Source organism: Pungitius pungitius, chromosome 14, assembly GCF_949316345.1.
Source record: "Pungitius pungitius chromosome 14, fPunPun2.1, whole genome shotgun sequence".
Taxonomy (NCBI): Eukaryota; Metazoa; Chordata; class Actinopteri; order Perciformes; family Gasterosteidae; genus Pungitius; species Pungitius pungitius.
The window spans coordinates 16,265,581-16,284,092 of record NC_084913.1 but is presented as its reverse complement, the minus strand read 5'-3'; the positions used below and the strand labels follow the sequence as shown (position 1 = coordinate 16,284,092).

The window sequence follows — 18,512 nt, the reverse complement described above, 5'->3', positions numbered from 1 at the left end:
ATCATCATCGTCCTCCTATCTCTTACACATCAAGCGGCTTTTTGAGGCTTCTCTGGATTTTTGGATATATGCTCTTTATTAACATGGAGAAGCAGAAGTGAGAAGGCTCAAGGTAATCATTTTGACATATGAAAGTTTTTAATGGTAATTAACAACAAATGTGTTAGTGATGTTGTACTTATACTGGCTCTCATCTATAACAAGCTGTTAATTGGCTTATTGATGAAATTGCACTTTGTTTCTCGTTCTTCTGGTTGAAATGCACTTATGGTAAGTTGCCTTATATAAAAGCATCAACTAAATTACATGTCATGTAATGATGTATGTTTTTATTCAGCTTGCTCTTTTTTAAATGAATGTCAGTTTTCAGTAACTCCACCAACAAAACAAATTATTAATTATTTTACAAATTTTAAACCAGTTAACCAAACAGATGTTTTACACAGAGAGAGGACAAGTGGACTATTACATGCGATACTCTTGGAGGTTTTAATAATAATAATTTGGAAAAAGTCGCTGTGTGAGGGAAGAAATGTTGGCCACACAGGATGGAGCGTCGTTAGATTTCACAATTCATGTCCATTATTAATATGGAAATAGAACCAAATTTGGGATCATTTTCACACTCACATCTTTCGATGAGGGCATAGCATCCTTTGTGTAGCATCAGGAGCACCAGTCTCCTTTGTTCAGTTGAATTCTAACATTTTTAAGTGCCAGATCTGTTCTGCCTTAGAACTTCGGGGTTGACGTCATTATTCTGAAGGTGGGCAGGAAGAAGGAAAACATTGCTGATAACGTTGCTGTTTTTTTCTTTTTATCTAAAATCTATATTTGAATGATTGTGTGACATGCTGTGCCTGCTGTAAGGACAGTATCTGCTAATGCGTTCACACACACGTACAGCACATGGATGTGTGTGTGTGTGTGTGTGTGTCAGCAGTGATGAGTGAACAGACCCATGTGGTTCCACCATCCTGCCGGGGCCCCGGTCCCCTGACGGCCCTGCACCGAGCTGCCGCGGTGGGGAACAGGGCCGCCATGGCAGCCCTGATTCAGGGCGGCTGTGCTGTGGACCTGCAGAGCACAGTGAGTGGTGGACATGTCAGGAGACTTCTGCAGGGACATGAAGGTTGTCTACTGATCATTTTTTGATGTGAATCCTTTGCCCCCTATGTGTGTGAGGACGGCAACACTGCGCTGCACGAGGTGTCCTGGCACGGCTTCTCTCACTGTGTTAAACTGCTGGTCAAGACCGGAGCTGATGTACACATTGGGAACAAGGTAGGGAAATAACTCTGTAAGTCTGAAATGAAAGCCGGCTGTGTTTACTGACTGTAGTGTGTGGATCCAGGCCGGAAACACAGCGCTCCACCTGGCCTGTCAGAACGCACATGCACACACGGCTCGCCTCCTGCTGCTGGGTGGATCCTCGCCAGACTCCAAGAACCATGTGAGTCCCCCAGGCCTCCCTCATCGGGATTGAAGAGGTACTTGGTGCCTGGCGGATCATGGTCAGGTGTCCGCCCAGGCTAGTGTCAGCCAGGACTGTGTTTGGCTTGCAGGTGGGTGACAGCTGTCTGCACGTGGCGGCTCGCTACGACAACCTGACCCTGGTAAAGATCCTGTTGGGTTCTCTGTGCTCCGTGACAGAGAGGAACCAGGTAAAATACCTCACTGCTTTTAATACTTCACCCTGTGGGACACAAACTATCCTTCACACTTGTGTGGTTTCACTGGTAAGAATATAGGTTTGGTTTTGCCTGTGAGTGTGAAGGTTATTTATTTAAGTATGTTTCATACAGGACACTTAAGGTAACACTTTAACTAAGATGTTTGGACATATTTATTTCGAAAGTGGTGGGGAGAGAATTTCGTAGAAGTAGCTTGATGGAACAACGTGAAATCATGTATCCACAATGACCCATGATTCAATTGGGCCACGTTGCATGTTGGACAGCACACACATCCACATGTGCACTGTCGGGGCCTACATGTTTCTGTGTGCCTGCAGGCCGGAGACACAGCTCTCCATGTGGCTGCTGCTCTGAACCATAAGAGGACAGTTCGCCTGTTATTGGAGGCCGGGACCGATGGGACAATCACAAACAATGTAAGTTCCATCTGTACTTCACAATGTTCATGATGTCACAAGATACAACTAGGTACAACTAGGACCTCGTTTATTCAATTAAAGCTACCACTTGTTTTCCAGAAACAGTAACAGTGCTCATGACAATGAGATCAAGCGTAGTAACGTTTAACGTGAGACAGTGATTCCCAAAGACTGTGTTTCTTATTCTTTATTATTATTTCTTATAAGTGCCATCTTATTTCAAACTCCACACCTCCAACTCTTTTATCCAGAACCACAAAATGAATACTGCAAATGGGACGGATCATCCTCATGGTCGTTGGTACTGATTGTACTGATGTGTGTAAGGTCTTTTAGCTCGTCTGACTAACGGTTCACTTCCAGGCAGGTAAAAGAGCCCTTGACGAGGCCAGAGATAACAACCACAGAGACATGGCACACCTCCTGGTCGGGGCTCCACAGGTTTGTAGGCACTGAACCCGGATTTAATGACTTCATGTTCTTGTGAACATTATATCTTATAAAACTAAACGTTAGGGTGCGCAGTGTCAAGAATATCAAGAGTAGCAACGTGTTACCCTGAGCTTCCATTAGACATAACTATCAAAGGTATTAGTAGCATTAGTATTGTAACAGGGGAAATACACAATGAAATGTAGCCAATTCTTTAACCATACTTGTCCTCAGGTTCATCGCTTCATGCAAAGAAGAACAATAAGGAGAAGAAAAGAGAGACTGGCAGCTTCTTGCAGGATCCAGTCTGTGACTGGGGAACTTATTCTAAACAAAGTAAGGATGTCATTTAAACATGTGTATACCATGTGGAAGTCACCTGATCTACAGGGAGAATTCCTACAGGAGCCTCAGTCAATTATTTACATTATGAAAGGATACGTTTGATGTTCATTGGTTTTTCCTTCTGCGTCTGTCACCTGAAGCATAAATGGAGGATTAGAGGACTTTTGTCTCATAGGATTAAGAAATACTTGTCCGTGCATTCATCTTCAGTGGACTGGACTATTGTAACAGTGTGTTCACAGTGTACAAAAAAGTGTGTAAAAACTGTGTAAAAAGTGAGTCAGAACGCTACAGCTCGAGTCCTCACTAAGACCAAGGGAGTGGATCACATCACTCCAGTTCTGAGGACTTTACTCTGGCTTCCTGTCTAACAAAGACTCAACATTAAAATCCTGCCATTGGTTTATGAAGCATTGAATGGTCTCATCTCATCTCATCTTCAACGGCTTATCCGGGGTCGGGTCGCGGGGGCAACAGCTCCAGCAGGGGACCACAAACTTCCCTTTCCCGGGCCACATCTACCAGCTCTGACTGGGGGATCCCAAGGCGTTCCCAGGGCAGTGCAGAGATATAATCTCTCCACCTAGTCCTGGGTCTTCCTTGGGGCCTCATCCCAGCTGGACGTGCCTGGAACACCTCCCAAGTGAGGTGTCCAGGGGGCATCCTTACCAGATGCCCAAACCACCTCAACTGGCTCCTTTCAAAGCAAAGGAGCAGCGGCTCTACTCCTCGCGAATGGCTGAGCTTCTCAGCCTATCTCTAAGGGAGACGCCAGCCACTCTCCTGAGGAAACCCATTTCGGCCGCTTGTACCCGTGACCTAGTTCTTTCGGTCATGACCATCCTTCACGACCATAGATGAGGGTATGAATGAAGATTGACCGGTAGATCAAGAGCTTTGCCTTTTGGCTCAGCTCTCTTTTCGTCACAACGGTGCGGAAAAGCGAGTGCAATACCGCCCCCCGCTGCTCCAATTCTCCAAGCTCACACTTCATCTTCCCCTCACTCGTGAACAAGACACTGACGTACTTGATCTCCTTTACTTGGGGTAAGGACACATTCCCTACCCGGAACAGGCAATCCATCGGTTTCCTGCTGAGAACCATGGCCTCAGATTTGGAGGTGCAAATCCTCATCCCAACCGCTTCACACTCGGCTGCGAACCGCTCCCGTGAGAGTTGGAGGCCGCAGACCGAGGATGCCACCAGGACCACATTGTCTGCAAAAAGCAGCGATGAAATCCGCAGCCCCCCGAACTGTAGACCCTCCTCCCCCCGACTACGCCTCGATATCCTGTCCATGAAAACCACAAACAAGATTGGTGATAAGGCACAGCCTTGGCGAAGGCCAACCCCCTCCGGAAACAACTCTGACTTACTGCCGAGCACCCGAACACAGCTCTCGCTTTGGGCGTACAGGGATTTGATGGCCCCAAGTAAGGACCCCCTCACCCCTCGCACATTTTCTCTCGGGGGACACGGTCATACGCCTTCTCCAGATCTACAAAACACATGTAGACTGGATGAGCATACTCCCAGGCCCCCTCCAAGATTCGTGAAAGAGTAAAGAGCTGGTCCGTCGTTCCACCACCAGGACGAAAACCGCATTGTTCCTCTTCAATCCTTGTTTCGACTATCGGGCGAACCCTCCTTTCCAGCACCTTGGAGTAGACTTTACCAGGGAGGCTGAGTAGTGTGATACCCCTGTAATTGGCACACACTCTCTGGTCCCCCTTTTTGAAGAGAGGTACCACCATGCCGGTCTGCCACTCTTTTGGCACTGTCCCAGACAAGAGGCGTGTCATCCAAGACATCCCCCCAACACCCATTGCTTTTAGCATCTCTGGACGAATCAATCCCCCGGGCTTTGCCACTGCAGAGTTGTTTGACTACCTCAGTGACCTCGACTAGGCAAATTGACGAGTCCCTCCTCCGCCTCCAGCTCCACTTCTACCCAAGAGTGCGTAGTAGTTGGATTCAGGAGTTCCTCAAAGAGTTCCTTCCGAAGCCCAATAACCTCCTCAGTCGCGGTCAACAGGGTCCCATCCTTACTATGCACAGCTTGAATCCCTCCACAGGTGGTGAGCTCATGGGAGTTAGAATCATGGGATGCTGCGTCACTCCTTCGGGGCTATGCCCGGCCGGGCTCCGCGGCAGGCCCGGCCACCAGACGCTTGCTCTCGGGCCCTCCATCTGGGCCTGGCTCCAAATGGGGCCCCCGGGCTTCCTCCGGGCCGGGTAGCTCCTTTCCTCCTCCGCTTTGTCATAGGGTCTTTTTGGACCATTCTTATGGCGCGTTTCCACCGAGTACGGGTCGGGTCTGTTAACCATGATTTGGCGAGCGTTTCCACCGCCAACAGTACCCTTACCTGATAGGCGTGGTGTGTTCCTGAAAGTAGTGATAACGTCACTTGATAGGCGTGGTATTGGACGGAAAGTAGATTGACGTCTTTCGATTGCGCGAAAACTGAAAGCTAACCGCAAACAACAATGGAGGACATACAGCCGATCGTGTTCTTGCTTCTCGATATGTGGCTGTTAAAGTAAATGGCGACATTGTTGCGACGGTGTTGTAGTTTAAAAATGGCGCCTCGTGTGTTGTCTTTCCCCTTGCGGCACGCGCAAATGACGACACTCTTGTAACCAATCAACGTTCTGCAGTGAGTCTAGCTCCACCCTTTAGTACCAAACAACTGTGCCAGGTACCCCAACGTGAGGGTACTCAAAAAGTGGTACGGTACGGTTCGGATTTTTGGTACTTTTCTCAACTTTTGGCAGTGGAGACACAAATTAAAGGGTACCGACCCGACCCGTACCGTACCGCTCAGTGGAAATGCGCCATAAGTCTGGCCCCTCGCCTGAGACAACTTTGCCAAGGGTAACCCTACCAGGAGCACAAGGCTCCCGACAACACAGTCCTCAGGGTCATAGGGACACACAAACCTCTCTACCACGATAAGGTGACGGTCCCCAGAGAGGGCACTGAATGGTTTCGGGGCAAAGTACACAAATGACATGCTTCCATCTTGTGGACCACCCTAACTCCTCAGGTCCTCTGATACGGGTCTCATTTCTGTTCCCAGAGTCAGAACCAAACAGGGGGCTTCAGTTCTTCTGCTCCACACATCTGGTACAAACTCCCAGAAAGCTGCATGTCTGCTGAGACTCTGCAGCTGCTTCAAATTAAGAGTGAAGACTTTTCTGCTCCCTTAAATTGAACCAGATTCAAGGATGAATTGGATGCTTTTACTGTTTATTTCATAAACTGCACTGCCACTTTTATTCTTGCAATTGTTTTAATGTCTGTTTTTCCTTTAATGGTTTTATGCACTGCATTTTGAATCTTGTTGTTGAAATGCGCTACACAAATGAATTTGCCTCGCCTTACTTCGAGTGCGTTTCTTCACGGGGTAATGCTTGTGATGATGATCAGATTAACAAAGCCGTGTTTCAACTTCACGCCTGGTCTCCAACCCGGCTCATTGAGAGTCATATGAACACAAATGGTGGTAGTCTTAGTAGACTTTTAACAGAGATAATGATCACATTTTGCATGTTACTCTTTTGCAGAGTCTGAAAGGAAATGCTAAAAGAAAGGTGGAGAATGATTCTCATCATAAAAAGAACCTGCTGTGGGAAAATGGTGAAGATGCCTTTCAGCTTTACACACAGTACCGCGACAAGGAGGGCAACATTAAACAGGTTACTGATGATTAAAGACATTTGTTGGATTGGGATTTGAGCGTCTTTAATAATTGGAAGCTCCCAGAGCATCTATAAACCCATGTGCAGTATATGAAACATGGAACTTTGAGAAGAACTTCACATGTTGGTGTTGAGCAAAGATGCTCTGGAGGAGAAAGCGTTAAGGAAACAGGTTGCTCGATGGCATCCTCCCTGACCTGTGATCGTTCTCTGTAGGCACCAGCAAACGGATGCCTTTGCTAGCCGCTGTTCAAGAAGCTGGAGAGCAACCTGGAAGCCTCGCAGGAGGACATGAGGCGGCACATCCTGAACGTGCAGGAGCAGGTCAACGTTGGACTGGCCCAACTGGACCAGAGGAACAGACACCAGGTCTGCTCTGCTATCTCTGCGTACAGTTAAACAGTTAAAACTTCTTAAGGGTATCATGATTCAGTTAATTTGGCTTTTTATTTGAATTGTAATATACTGTATATTGCACTGAAATATCCTTTAACCCATTGAGATTTAACCTTTTTGATCATTTGGACCAATCAAACAACACAGATACATCTACGTTCATTGGTATTCCTTAGCAAACCCTTTTTTTATTCTTTATTGAAATACAATTTACACATTTGTTTGATTTATAGCAGGATTTCTTTGATTTGGGCAGATTAAAGTGTTGGACATGCTGAATCAGGAGAGAGCAGCAGCAGAGAGGAAGTCCATGGTCTACCAGATGGAGCAGAGAGCTGCTCAGCACAGAGAAGAAGCCCGGGGGACGCAGGTATCAGATGATATCGTTTGCTTTTCTTCTTCCATGTTTACATGTGTGACCTTCAGAATTGGGCACTGATGACCTGATACATTCAAATTCTGATCATGAGATTAAATTCTGATCATTAGCTTGTTTCCATCAATTTAGAAACTGGGATTTGAATTAGAAGATGTAACGTAATGGTCAGCAGCCCAATGGAGAACAATCCGGAAATCAACAATAAACATAAAAGTCATAGAGCATAATTGCCGAATAATATAGTCAGTATGAGGCCAGAATGGATTATTGTTTTAAACTCTGTATAGAAAACATCACTTTTTACAAAACCGAAAACAGCAACCAAAGTGGAAGTATCGTTACTTGATGGTTTGATGGAACAACAGCTTCATTTGCATCCCAAGCAGGCAGCGGTGAGTCGTGAGCTGAAGAGGTGGTGCGTGTCCCAGTTGAAGGACAGAGACGTCCACATCCCAGCCAAAGCCCGGGATTACAAACTCCTCCCCTCGTCGTCTGTGGAGCGGTCCGCAGCAGAAGCTGACCTGGAGTCCCTCCCCCTGCTGTCCGTGCTATCCGGAGACAGCAACACCTCCCTGGCTACCCACGTCCACGTCCCACCATGCAAATCAACCAACCGTCCGGGCGGCCCCGAGAAGAAGCACAAGGGGGCCAGAACAATCGTTGAAATGAAAGTGGACAGGGCACCAGGTATGTGTGCAGAACGGTAACACACTCTTACATGGACATTTTCATTTGAAATCTCTTCCAGACGAGATGATCCAAAGTTATTTGTAATTTTAATATGACTGAGATTCTCTGAAGTAAATCCAGTCCAAACATTGACTTCACCTAAAAAGTCTCTACACAGTAAAGCCCTGATGTGTCCTTAGTGCTGTAACACTTTACCTTACTCTAACACCTGCTACTGAACAGAGATTATTGGTATTTGTAAAATTTGTGATTTTGAGCTATATTCAAATGGATTCTATTCAATATCTAGCTACGCAAGCTATGCATGCCTGTCATTTGTCACAAATCAAGGCTCTAAACTTAATTTTGCTTCATATTAATGATTTATTTTCCCTCCATCCCCAGGCCTGATATCAGATGACATTGAGAAGACAACCCTGTTTCCTATGCCGTCCACCCAGACCACAGACCTCCTGCTGTGCTCTGTTGACCCCCTCTGGCAGCCTCGGGAAGTACAGGGCGGGCCTTTCGGAGCAGTGGTGCCCCTGCGAGGGGGGGGCTTCTCAAGCAGCAGCAGCAGCCCGTCCAGCATCAGTGCCCAGGGACCCAGACTAATCAATAATCAGGAACACCACTGTGACAGGCCAGACAGGAAACACTTTGGAGAACTGATGAGTGCAGGGATTCATACTGATGGGACCAGAACACTGGAGTTCTTCATCGACCGACCTGCTAAGCCCACATTCAGCCAGGAGAGGAACAATCAGCGGGCTGTGGAGGTGAGTGTACTGATGCTTGGGATGGACACTATCCACTAGTATTTGCATCTTATTAGAACATACGGCAATATCAGTTTAATCTCCAAACAAATCTGGATGTGTTGACTTTACCACCACAGCTTAACGTGAACTGAACTGACTTTGATGCTGTGATTTCAGCAATAATCCATGTGCTGCAGATGGGTGTACAGTCTTAATGTAGAGCTGAGCTGATTACCTCTTTACTCCAGATGTGCACTTAGCACAGAGACTGGGCGCAGGGGGACACAACCAACCTGAAATCATGTACCAACACCTAAAGCTCAGTGATCAACAGGTTGCATCCATCCAACCTGTGTACGAAACATGACCAGGACTGCAACATCAATGATCTCCCTGATCTCTGTACTGCATGAAATACATCAGTGGTCCCCAACAACCGGGCCATTTTGTTTCGGGCCGCATAATATACACAACATATATATATATATTTCAATTGAAAATCTTCATACCAAAGTTCCATTGTATTGTTGCCCTTCTGTCAGGTGACTCAGCGTTTTTTTGACTCGGTGTCCACGCGGTTGGAATGTTGGTACGAGAGGAAGGTTGCAGAGATGGAGCAACAGGCGCAGCTAAGAGCCCAACAGGACACCAAGGAGCTGCTGCAGCAAATAAGCAAGCTAGAGGAGGAGCTACAGAGGCTGCAGACCAATGAGAGTGCAGAAGGTATATTCTAAAGAACCTGCAAGCATTGGGACCATGTGGTGAACATGATAACATGGTAAAGTGGAAAATAGTTGACTAGCTGTTCATTTTATGGTTGTGATTTGTATGATGATTTCATATTGGGAAGATCTCCATTCAGAGACAATTCTTGAATTTGTTAAAACAGGTTGTGTTTATGTTAATGTATCCATTTATTGTCCACAATGTGGAATGAACAAAAGAACTTGAAAGGAGATCACAACTGGAGTGTAACGACCAAACGTGGCAGTAGTTGCTGTCGTAGTTGAAGTAATATTTGAAGTTGTTGTATTCGTAGTTTATGTTGTACTCTTAGTATTAATTGCCATATATCAGCAGGAGTTGTTGTAGTACTTTTAATATTATAAGTAATTGTTGAGTTTGTAGTAGTTATACAATGTTATCGAACCTAAAAAGTCAAAACAATGTTATAATATCAAATCCATGTTACAAATAATGGACTAGGACTTGTAATGGAAATGTAGTATCCAGTGATAACAAAATATTGGCATGTATTAATAAAATGTCCTACATTAGTAATAAAAAAATGAAAAAAAGAGATTCATGTCCTAATGATATTGCATATCAAAATCCTATAGTATATAATGCCTTTATTCAACTACGCAATACAGCAAAAAGACGAGACTTGATTCATAGTTTAGTTATATTATTTTATTATTATTATTTTTTTTAATCATCTTATTAATAATACTATTGATTCACTGTAACCAAAACAATGGCCCTACACTGTTCAGCTGTCAGTCAGGCCATTGGGCGGAGCTACTGATGAAGCAGGTTGTGTAATCCAATGATCCCGGGGTGACGTTTGGCCTCAGCGACCATGGCCACAGCTTCTGAAGGGAAAATCAAATCAATGCTCCATTGACTCTGTCACAGTGCGATGGAAACCTAATTAAAGGCCCTCCAGGCACAGCTGGTCATTTTATGCAGCCAAGCACCAAAGCAAGCCAGTAATATGTGCTATTGCTTCATTGAGGCAGGGGGTTTGGGGCCTTCCTGGCTGGGATAGTGTCAGGACTCAATATGCTAAAAACTCACGACTATGTCATGACATTGTTTAAACAGTTTTATATACAGCAGCGCAAAGATATCAGGCATGAAACATGCATACATACATGAAAAATAAAGAGGGAAATCACAGTAATATTCCTGTTTACATGCAGCAATTATCATTTGACCTGGAATTTCTTTTGCAAAATTTACTTCCATTTTCTAATTCTGCAGTAATTGAACCGAGATCTAAAGTTTGTACATTGAATGTTTGCAACCATTTGCTTCCACACTGTGCACATTTAAACAAACATCACCTCTCTGTCAGAGCGACTGATATTGATGGCACTGGTTGGAGTTGGCACTGCTGGGAGGCAGAAGGGAGGGTTGTGGGTGAGGGGACATTGTCCCGTCGGGAAGCAATCGATGATAACATCCTGTGAACCCTTCATGTAACACGGGACTACATGCAGAGAGCACTCCCAACACACAGGCAGCCGCAGCACACACAAACCAGACAAAGACACAGGAGAGCAGAGGGATGTGGACTGGAGTTTGGGACCGGCACAAGAGGATCACCAAACACCTCCATGGGGTAGCCATACAGACACAGCCAATTCCTAGGATCTTTATCTAAACATGAGGAAGTGCATCAAGAGGCAAAGCGGGAGCACGTACCAGTGAAACGTAAGTACTGCTGAAATGGTTGATTCGTTTGTTGTAATGTCATGTACCCAATTGAGCATGACTCATGTAACTCATGATAGCATAAATGAGTTAATGCTGTATTACTGGCCTTCTCGCAGAGCAACCACACTACGTTTGGTGCAGTTCAAATTCCGCCATAAAATAGAAAGTGCATGTTATTTTCTACACCAATGCAAATCTCAATGATATTTTCATAAATGCCTATTAATCAGCATTGCTGGTATGTTCAATACACAGCAACCATTATGTGATGGTAATGGAAAGGACATCTTTGACAAGAGGATGTCCGGATTTGCCCCGGGGATGTGATCGCATGATCAATGTTATGATAACACCTCGTTTTTATTAAGGCCTTGAAAAAGAACAACTGTGGTTCAAATGTCGTTGATACAATAAAATCTTTGGAGTCGTGAAGTCATCTTCTTTTTAAAACAAATGTCTCTGTTCCCGAGACTGTTGGGATGATGTCACCCAGAGATGAATTCTGAGCCGCACCATGTACTGCCTCAGCCTCAATCATAACTCATTTGCATTCTCTTTTCATTGCACAATATGCATACAATCCTTTTTAATTAGGCTGTAGAACACATGATTGACAGCTATCTCCTTCAATCAGACATCAGCATGAACCCTCCTATACTTGATTGGACGAGCTCACCACTTGGGAGGATGTCAGTGGTTGCTGCAATGTTAGAATTGAAAAGATCATTGGTGTTTGTGATCTTTGGACGAGAGAAGTTTTACATCAACAACTAAACCCTCCCTTCAGTTTGCTGATTGGTCCAGTATATAAATACATGTATCTTGATACATACTGGACTAATGGGCTCAACATTTATAACTTCTGACGAGGTGGGAAGCATTCAGTATTGTCACTGGATTCTAAAAATTTACAGCAACACCAACTTTATTCTCAGAAGAATTGCTGCCGTTACAACGTGGGTTTTAGTAGATCTGGTTGACAACGGTTATAAAAACGGTGTACTCACTAAATTCCTCTTCGATCTTCCAAGGCCAAATTGTTGAAAATGGATGCAACAAAGTCAACCAAGTGGACATCCAGAGGTACAAAATATATGCAAATGGTAAATTTATAACCTAAACAGTTGGTTCTAAACATCCACAGAACCTTATAACCCAACTGATGATGCACCAACTTTTAGTCTGATCATTGGACTGCTGCTTGATTGAGATTGCAGTGTCCCGTGAACGTGTTGTTGTCATAATCAATGGCTCTTATACAAAGAAACCCTCTGTAATGTGTAATACAGAGTTTGTGTCTGTGTCTCTACAGTTTGAGGACATGTGACAGTGGAGAGGTGAAACGCTGACCATGGGTGACTGGAACCTGCTGGGCAGCATCCTAGAAGAGGTCCACATTCATTCCACTATCGTGGGCAAGATCTGGCTTACCATACTCTTCATCTTCCGCATGCTGATCCTGGGTGCGGCGGCGGAGGACGTATGGGATGATGAGCAGTCCGAGTTTGTCTGCAACACTGACCAGCCAGGCTGCAAGGCGGTCTGCTACGACCGGGCCTTCCCCATCTCCCTCATACGTTTCTGGGTCCTGCAGGTGATCTTTGTCTCTGCGCCATCTTTGGTCTACATGGGCCATGCCCTCTACTGCATGCGAGCCCTTGAGAAGGAGCGCCACCGCAGACGGGCCCAGCTGAAGGAGGAGCTGGATGAGGTGGATTTGGCCCTAGATGAACATAAGCGCATGGAGAGGGAGCTGAGGAGGCTAGACGAGCAGAGGAGGGTGAAGAAGGCTCCTCTCAAAGGCTCTCTGTTGAGAACCTACATCATCCATATCCTTACACGCTCTGTGGTGGAGGTCTGCTTCATTTTCGGCCAGCATTTACTTTATGGTGTCCAACTAGAGCCCCTCTATAAGTGTGATAGGCTACCTTGCCCCAACAGTGTAGACTGTTACATCTCCAGGCCCACAGAGAAGACCATCTTCATGGTTTTCATGATTGTCATTGCTGGTGTGTCACTGTTCCTCAACATACTGGAAATATCCCACCTGGGAATCCGGAAAATCAAACAGACACTGTATGGAGAGAGGTACACGGAAGATGACAGTTTGATTTACAAGGCTAAGAAGAAGTCGTTACCACACCTTTGTGTAATGAGTAATGTATCACCTCACAATGGGCCTTTGACGCAGACCTTCAAAGTGATTCCAGAGGCGGATATGAAGCCTCCATATTACAATACTGTGCTCAAAGCCAACCAGGAGGCACCAAGACACAACAGCTTGGCGTATCTGGGACACAGTCAGACCAGCTATATCTGTCCCGAACCTAGGATGCCACCCAGGTCTGGCCAGAACTTTGCAATTCAAGCACCCAAAACTCATGAAGGTCCAGAGATACGCACAGGTATGGTGGACCATCATCTAGCCTGGGCTGCTGTATCAACTAGGGAGGGAAGCGCAACAAGCCATCATTCAGATCCCCATGAGGGAGAGTGCCCTCAACCCACCCATTTGGAAGCTCTGCTGTCCACTAGCACCTTGAGGCCCGGCGCTATCAGAGACCTGGATGAGAATCATCGAAGGGAGTCAAATGAGAGTGAAGTCCTGCTATCCAACCCAAGGAAGACCAGCTTCATGATTAGGCCACCATCTGACAGCTTGTCCTCCATCAGTGGCTCCACAAGCCCTTCCTTGCATACCTCAGAGGAGTCAGATGAACTGGGCTCCCTACAGGGAGACATGATGATGCCGCCTCCTGGGGGCCGAAGAATGTCAATGGCAAGTAAAGAGCAGAGATGTTCTAATCTGCTGGAATTTGGTTTTATCTGCCTTTGGTGCCCTGAGTCTAATCGATATGTCGGTTATATGTATGAAACATAGTTTATGATAGTGTACTGGCTTATTGATACATGAAAATATGCCTTTCATCCACAAAGTCAACCAATTGATTCGGCCAGAATATGAAATAAGAAAATGATGAAGAGTAGCCAAAGAGAAAGTGGTGGAAACAGCAGCAGTCAGTGTTTAGAACAGATAGAGAGGTAGAGCGAACACATTATTGCTGTTGTATAAAAGGAGAAATTGGCAGCCTCTCCCGATTCAATGATCCATTAGGATGTGATAGGACAAAATCAAACTCCTCTAAAATTACAGATAAAGCTTTTCAGTTCTGTCGGTAAATGCAAAACAGCAACAACAGTCAGGGGACAATTGCCGGAATTTTAGACAGAATTAAAGGAAAATATTGAATTCAATTTATAAATATTATGATAATTTGTTTGATAATATTAACATGAATAAAAATGTAAATTAAAATGATCTAAATGTATTTGAAATTAAATTCATTTTGGAATTGAACAAATTAACACATATAAGCATTAATAGGTCACGATGCCAAATTAGATTTAACATTGAACCCATTTGCTGTTTTCTTTGCTGAGCTTCATAGATTTCAAATTATAGCAACAAATAGTGTTTTATCATCAACAACGTTTTTAGAATACGTAAACCTGCAGTTTTTTGTCTTCCATTTTGGAATTTGTAGATTGTATTCCTCATTCTTTGCACATTTACTGATTGGGTCACTGATTAATGGCGAGGGTTAGTCATGCTGAAAACCTAAGGCCTGTAATGGAAGTAGCTGGCAGCACTTGCTCCCAAAGTGGATAAATCTACCAGGAAAGTTTGGAAACCGGCCTCCCTCCAAAGCCACTCCCCCAACAACTTCGGGAGTTTTGAGTTTATATTAAATTATGTAAATAGGCAGGTAGATAGGTAGCCCGTCCAATTATTACAGACACAACAGATCATTTCATTCATGGATTGCTGTTGGAATGTGATGAGAATTTCAATTACAACAAAATCCATTTTGAAAGGTTACCAACCCCAGCTGTTATTAGTTACACTGGGCAGATGCTGACAGATGTTTGCCCCTTAACTGCACCCCAGATATATAAGGCGTGTGTTTCATGTCCAGTCTAAGTCCACGCTGTCCTCTTGTCTTTCTCAGAGCATGTTTCTGGATATCTCCTCTATCATGAAGAAGTGAGGCGTGGCGGGGACCTGACACCATGGCAGTACAGCGCTCGGTGTTACACAAACTCAAGTCTCAGCGGGACAAAAGCAGGGGGACAGCCAGCCGTGGGACAGCCAGCCGTGGGACAGCCAGCCGTGGGACAGCCAGCAGGGGGACAGCCAGCCGGGGGACAGCCAGCAGGGGGACAGCCAGCCGGGGGACAGCCAGCCGGGATTCAGCGCCGACGCCCAGTGTGTTTTGGGATTGAAGCACCTTAGAACGTCCACATGTGGGAACTGAGAAGAAAAGGATTAAGTGTTTTTTCTACATATTTCCATGTGATGTGTGCAGGAACAAAGCAGTGCGTTATGGAGCGTTGTCCTCAGAGGATCAGTCTGCTTCTCCAACTGCGCTTCAAATGCTTTTTCTAAAGCGAACACTTAGAATCTGTGTGCATGTGTAAATGGTCCTTTATATACGCTCAGTTCATGAGAAGTGATGGTACTTTATATTGTATTCAGATTAAAATGCTTCTTAACAAAACAGTGACCCTTTTGTCAACAGATACTGAATGAGAATCCACACACCACACTGTCATGCTGTTTGTTTTATTTCCCAAGACAAAAACCCTGGACAAAATGTTATTTTTTTACTTTCAAATTTTCATATCAAATAACAAAAACATGACATGTTGCACAATATTTACAAAAAATTGAAACAATACACAAGTCATTTGAACATTCCAAGATAAAAAGGAAATGGAAAATGTTAAATCTGCATTTAACAGTCATGTTGTAGGTACTCAAATAAAAAAGAAACACGTATAAATGGCTCACCGAAATCTACAAATACAATAAAAAGTAACCACTGTAAAAAGTTTAAAACAACGCCACAGAAACTGTCTACATGTCTATCATACAGTCCTTACCCTTAAGACGAGGTATGCTGAATTATCCAGGTAGATAAGTGCTTCGAGTCTGTTTGACTGAGATAATAAGAAGAAAACATCTCAGAAATCACAATATGGGATTCAAGTGGCCCCGATTAACAAATTCTGTAAACAGATTAGAATAAATAAATTATTCTGCCACCGTGTACTGTCATTTAAACATACTTTAAAGGAAAAAGTCTTCCCTGATAACCACTGCTCATGGTCCAAACAATAGCTGTCTACACTGGAGCTGCATTCAGAGACGAAGGGAAGTCAATGGACAGCCATGGGGTGGACGTCTGGGAGGATATGGGTTCCACGTTGGGTGAGTCGTGGTGTGAAGTCACATTCTCATCGCAGCACACCGTGTAAATCTGTCCCTCTAGTTTGTAAACACGCCAGCTGCAGATATTTGAAACTTGCTTGTGTTCCATGAACCTGTGAGCTCATGCTGTCGTCATATCCTGTAAGTGTCACTCCCTTCCAGTTTGCAGGTTGAGCTGTATTCAGGTGCATGATGGACTTTTCAAGTCATGTCTGTAGTGAAACTACATCAGCATAATTCAGGAGTGCGTTATGCTGTTGTATCAAGTAAATGGATTTTATAGTTCTAATAGAATCTCACATCCCCTTGTGTTAATGTTGCTTAGTCATCATACTACAGAGTGTTTCAGCTGATGGAAGAGGACTCGGGCCAACGGGTTCTGGGATTCATTCATTAATCAACTTTGTTTCACAATGTGCCAGATTCTGATCTGTCATGTCAGAAAGGCAGCCTGCCATGACCTGATGAAGCACATTTTAACCTCAACATTTGGTCCTCCGTTATGGTTGAATGACGCCTACAGGAGCATGCAGAGCCTGTAGGTGTGTGAATGGGAGAGTAACACCGCTCAATACAAAATAAACAAAGCAGGAATGTGCATATGGATGAACACATGCAGGTGTATAATGTAAACATCACTCAGTCACCTTCTAACCAAGAGTCGATGGCAGCCAGCGTGGAGCCAGAGCACGGCACTCTTTGAACTGGTTGCCAGTCAATTGCAGAGCTGATAAGGAGACAGACAACCACTCACACACCTACGGGCAAGTTGAGTCACCGATGGACGTGTGCTACTTGTCTTGTGTCTTTGGACATTGGACATTGGGAGGGAGCCGGAGTAGCAGGAGAGGAGCTGGTCTGAACCCACAACAATGCTAACCAATTGGAAAAGAATCCAAACCTCTATGAACATACCATAAAAAAAACCTTAAATAAACATTAGTTCATTTAATCTTCTTTTTTTAAAATCAGCTGACTATTACAACAGATAATATTATTTTCCTTTTTCCTTTTTTTCAATTCCAGCAATTTAAATTTCGAATAAATGATTTGATGGTAATATACCATTTCTTTTATTTCTGAATGTATTGGCATTAAGCTGTTGGGGTTGGCTTGTCTTGCTATTGGTCACAAAGGGGAGCTTATTGAATATCAGTCCATTAGGGTGGTAGTGGCCCCTGGACATGTCTCTGGTCAGACACAGACACCCGGCCACACTCACACGTTCACCTCGCCTGCATGCCTTTGGATCCGACTGCTTGGACAGTGAGATAAAAGGTGTCACATGACGGCCACGTTTGATCACACCCCAAATGCAGTTCCCCTTGAACTAAACCCATTGTTCCCTCACTGGACCATTTGGCCTCTGCAAGAACATGTAGCTGCACTGGTCACATGCTTCCTTTTCACACATATTTATCAACACTTTCTAACTTATGTCAATAAAACAAAAAAAACTTCCAACCTAATTTTCAGGTCCTAATGATATCTTTTACCAAAGAAAAGGTAATACACAAAAATTGTAAACATACTCACACCTCTTAAGTCAAAATAAATGGAAGTAAGTACATTTGGAATTTGTAAATGAGTACTTATCGTTCATATGGAAATTGGCAACAATAAAAAAGTACAACCATTAACAAATCAACTCTAGAAGAGGGGCAACCTACATCTAACATCTAAGCGTTTTCGTCTGAACTAGAACCCCCCCCAAAACAAGAGTGCAAATAAATAAATGAACAAGTTCACAATTAAAGTCTATGAAAGTCAGCTGAGAGGTGTTCTTCAGTGTACCCGGCTGGATGCTGTGGCATCCATCAAGCTGCACGGTTGTCATTTTAGAATTCAACATATTTCTATCTTTCGATTTTTTCCAAATGACGAGTTCACAAAATCGCGTCCTTTCATTTGAAGGGTTATCTACCCGTTTGTGAAAAGGTACGACGTGATATCGCCAATGACCTTTGTGTCTGTTGTTGAAGTGCGGCGTTGCTGTG

The 18,512-nt window shown here is 44.4% G+C and overlaps 2 protein-coding genes across 2 annotated transcripts; both read left to right on the top strand.

Annotated features, from left to right (window-relative positions):
• The first annotated feature begins 945 nt into the window (after nucleotides 1-945).
• On the top strand, nucleotides 946-9,535 carry ankrd6a (ankyrin repeat domain 6a). Its single transcript, XM_062557417.1, has 12 exons — nucleotides 946-1,089; nucleotides 1,186-1,284; nucleotides 1,355-1,453; nucleotides 1,566-1,664; nucleotides 2,015-2,113; nucleotides 2,480-2,557; nucleotides 2,783-2,884; nucleotides 6,840-6,965; nucleotides 7,249-7,362; nucleotides 7,758-8,058; nucleotides 8,446-8,819; nucleotides 9,344-9,535. Exons 1-12 carry the CDS (start codon nucleotides 946-948, stop codon nucleotides 9,533-9,535), a joined length of 1,827 nt encoding a protein of 608 aa, XP_062413401.1.
• Nucleotides 9,536-12,572: 3,037 nt separating this feature from the next.
• On the top strand, nucleotides 12,573-15,537 carry gja10a (gap junction protein alpha 10 a). Its single transcript, XM_062557416.1, has 2 exons — nucleotides 12,573-14,026; nucleotides 15,254-15,537. The coding sequence occupies exons 1-2, from the start codon at nucleotides 12,595-12,597 to the stop codon at nucleotides 15,535-15,537; spliced, it is 1,716 nt and encodes a 571-aa protein (XP_062413400.1). The 5' UTR covers nucleotides 12,573-12,594.
• Nucleotides 15,538-18,512: the final 2,975 nt, after the last annotated feature.

Bases quoted from the DNA above. Each gene is read 5' to 3' on its own strand.
- ankrd6a (XM_062557417.1), top strand. From the start codon at position 946: ATGAGTGAACAGACCCATGTGGTTCCACCATCCTGCCGGGGCCCCGGT. The intron at 1,665-2,014 runs GTAAAATACCTC...GTGTGCCTGCAG, and splicing joins CCGTGACAGAGAGGAACCAG to GCCGGAGACACAGCTCTCCA. The intron at 2,114-2,479 runs GTAAGTTCCATC...GTTCACTTCCAG, and splicing joins ATGGGACAATCACAAACAAT to GCAGGTAAAAGAGCCCTTGA.
- gja10a (XM_062557416.1), top strand. From the start codon at position 12,595: ATGGGTGACTGGAACCTGCTGGGCAGCATCCTAGAAGAGGTCCACATT. The intron at 14,027-15,253 runs GTAAAGAGCAGA...TGTCTTTCTCAG, and splicing joins CCGAAGAATGTCAATGGCAA to AGCATGTTTCTGGATATCTC.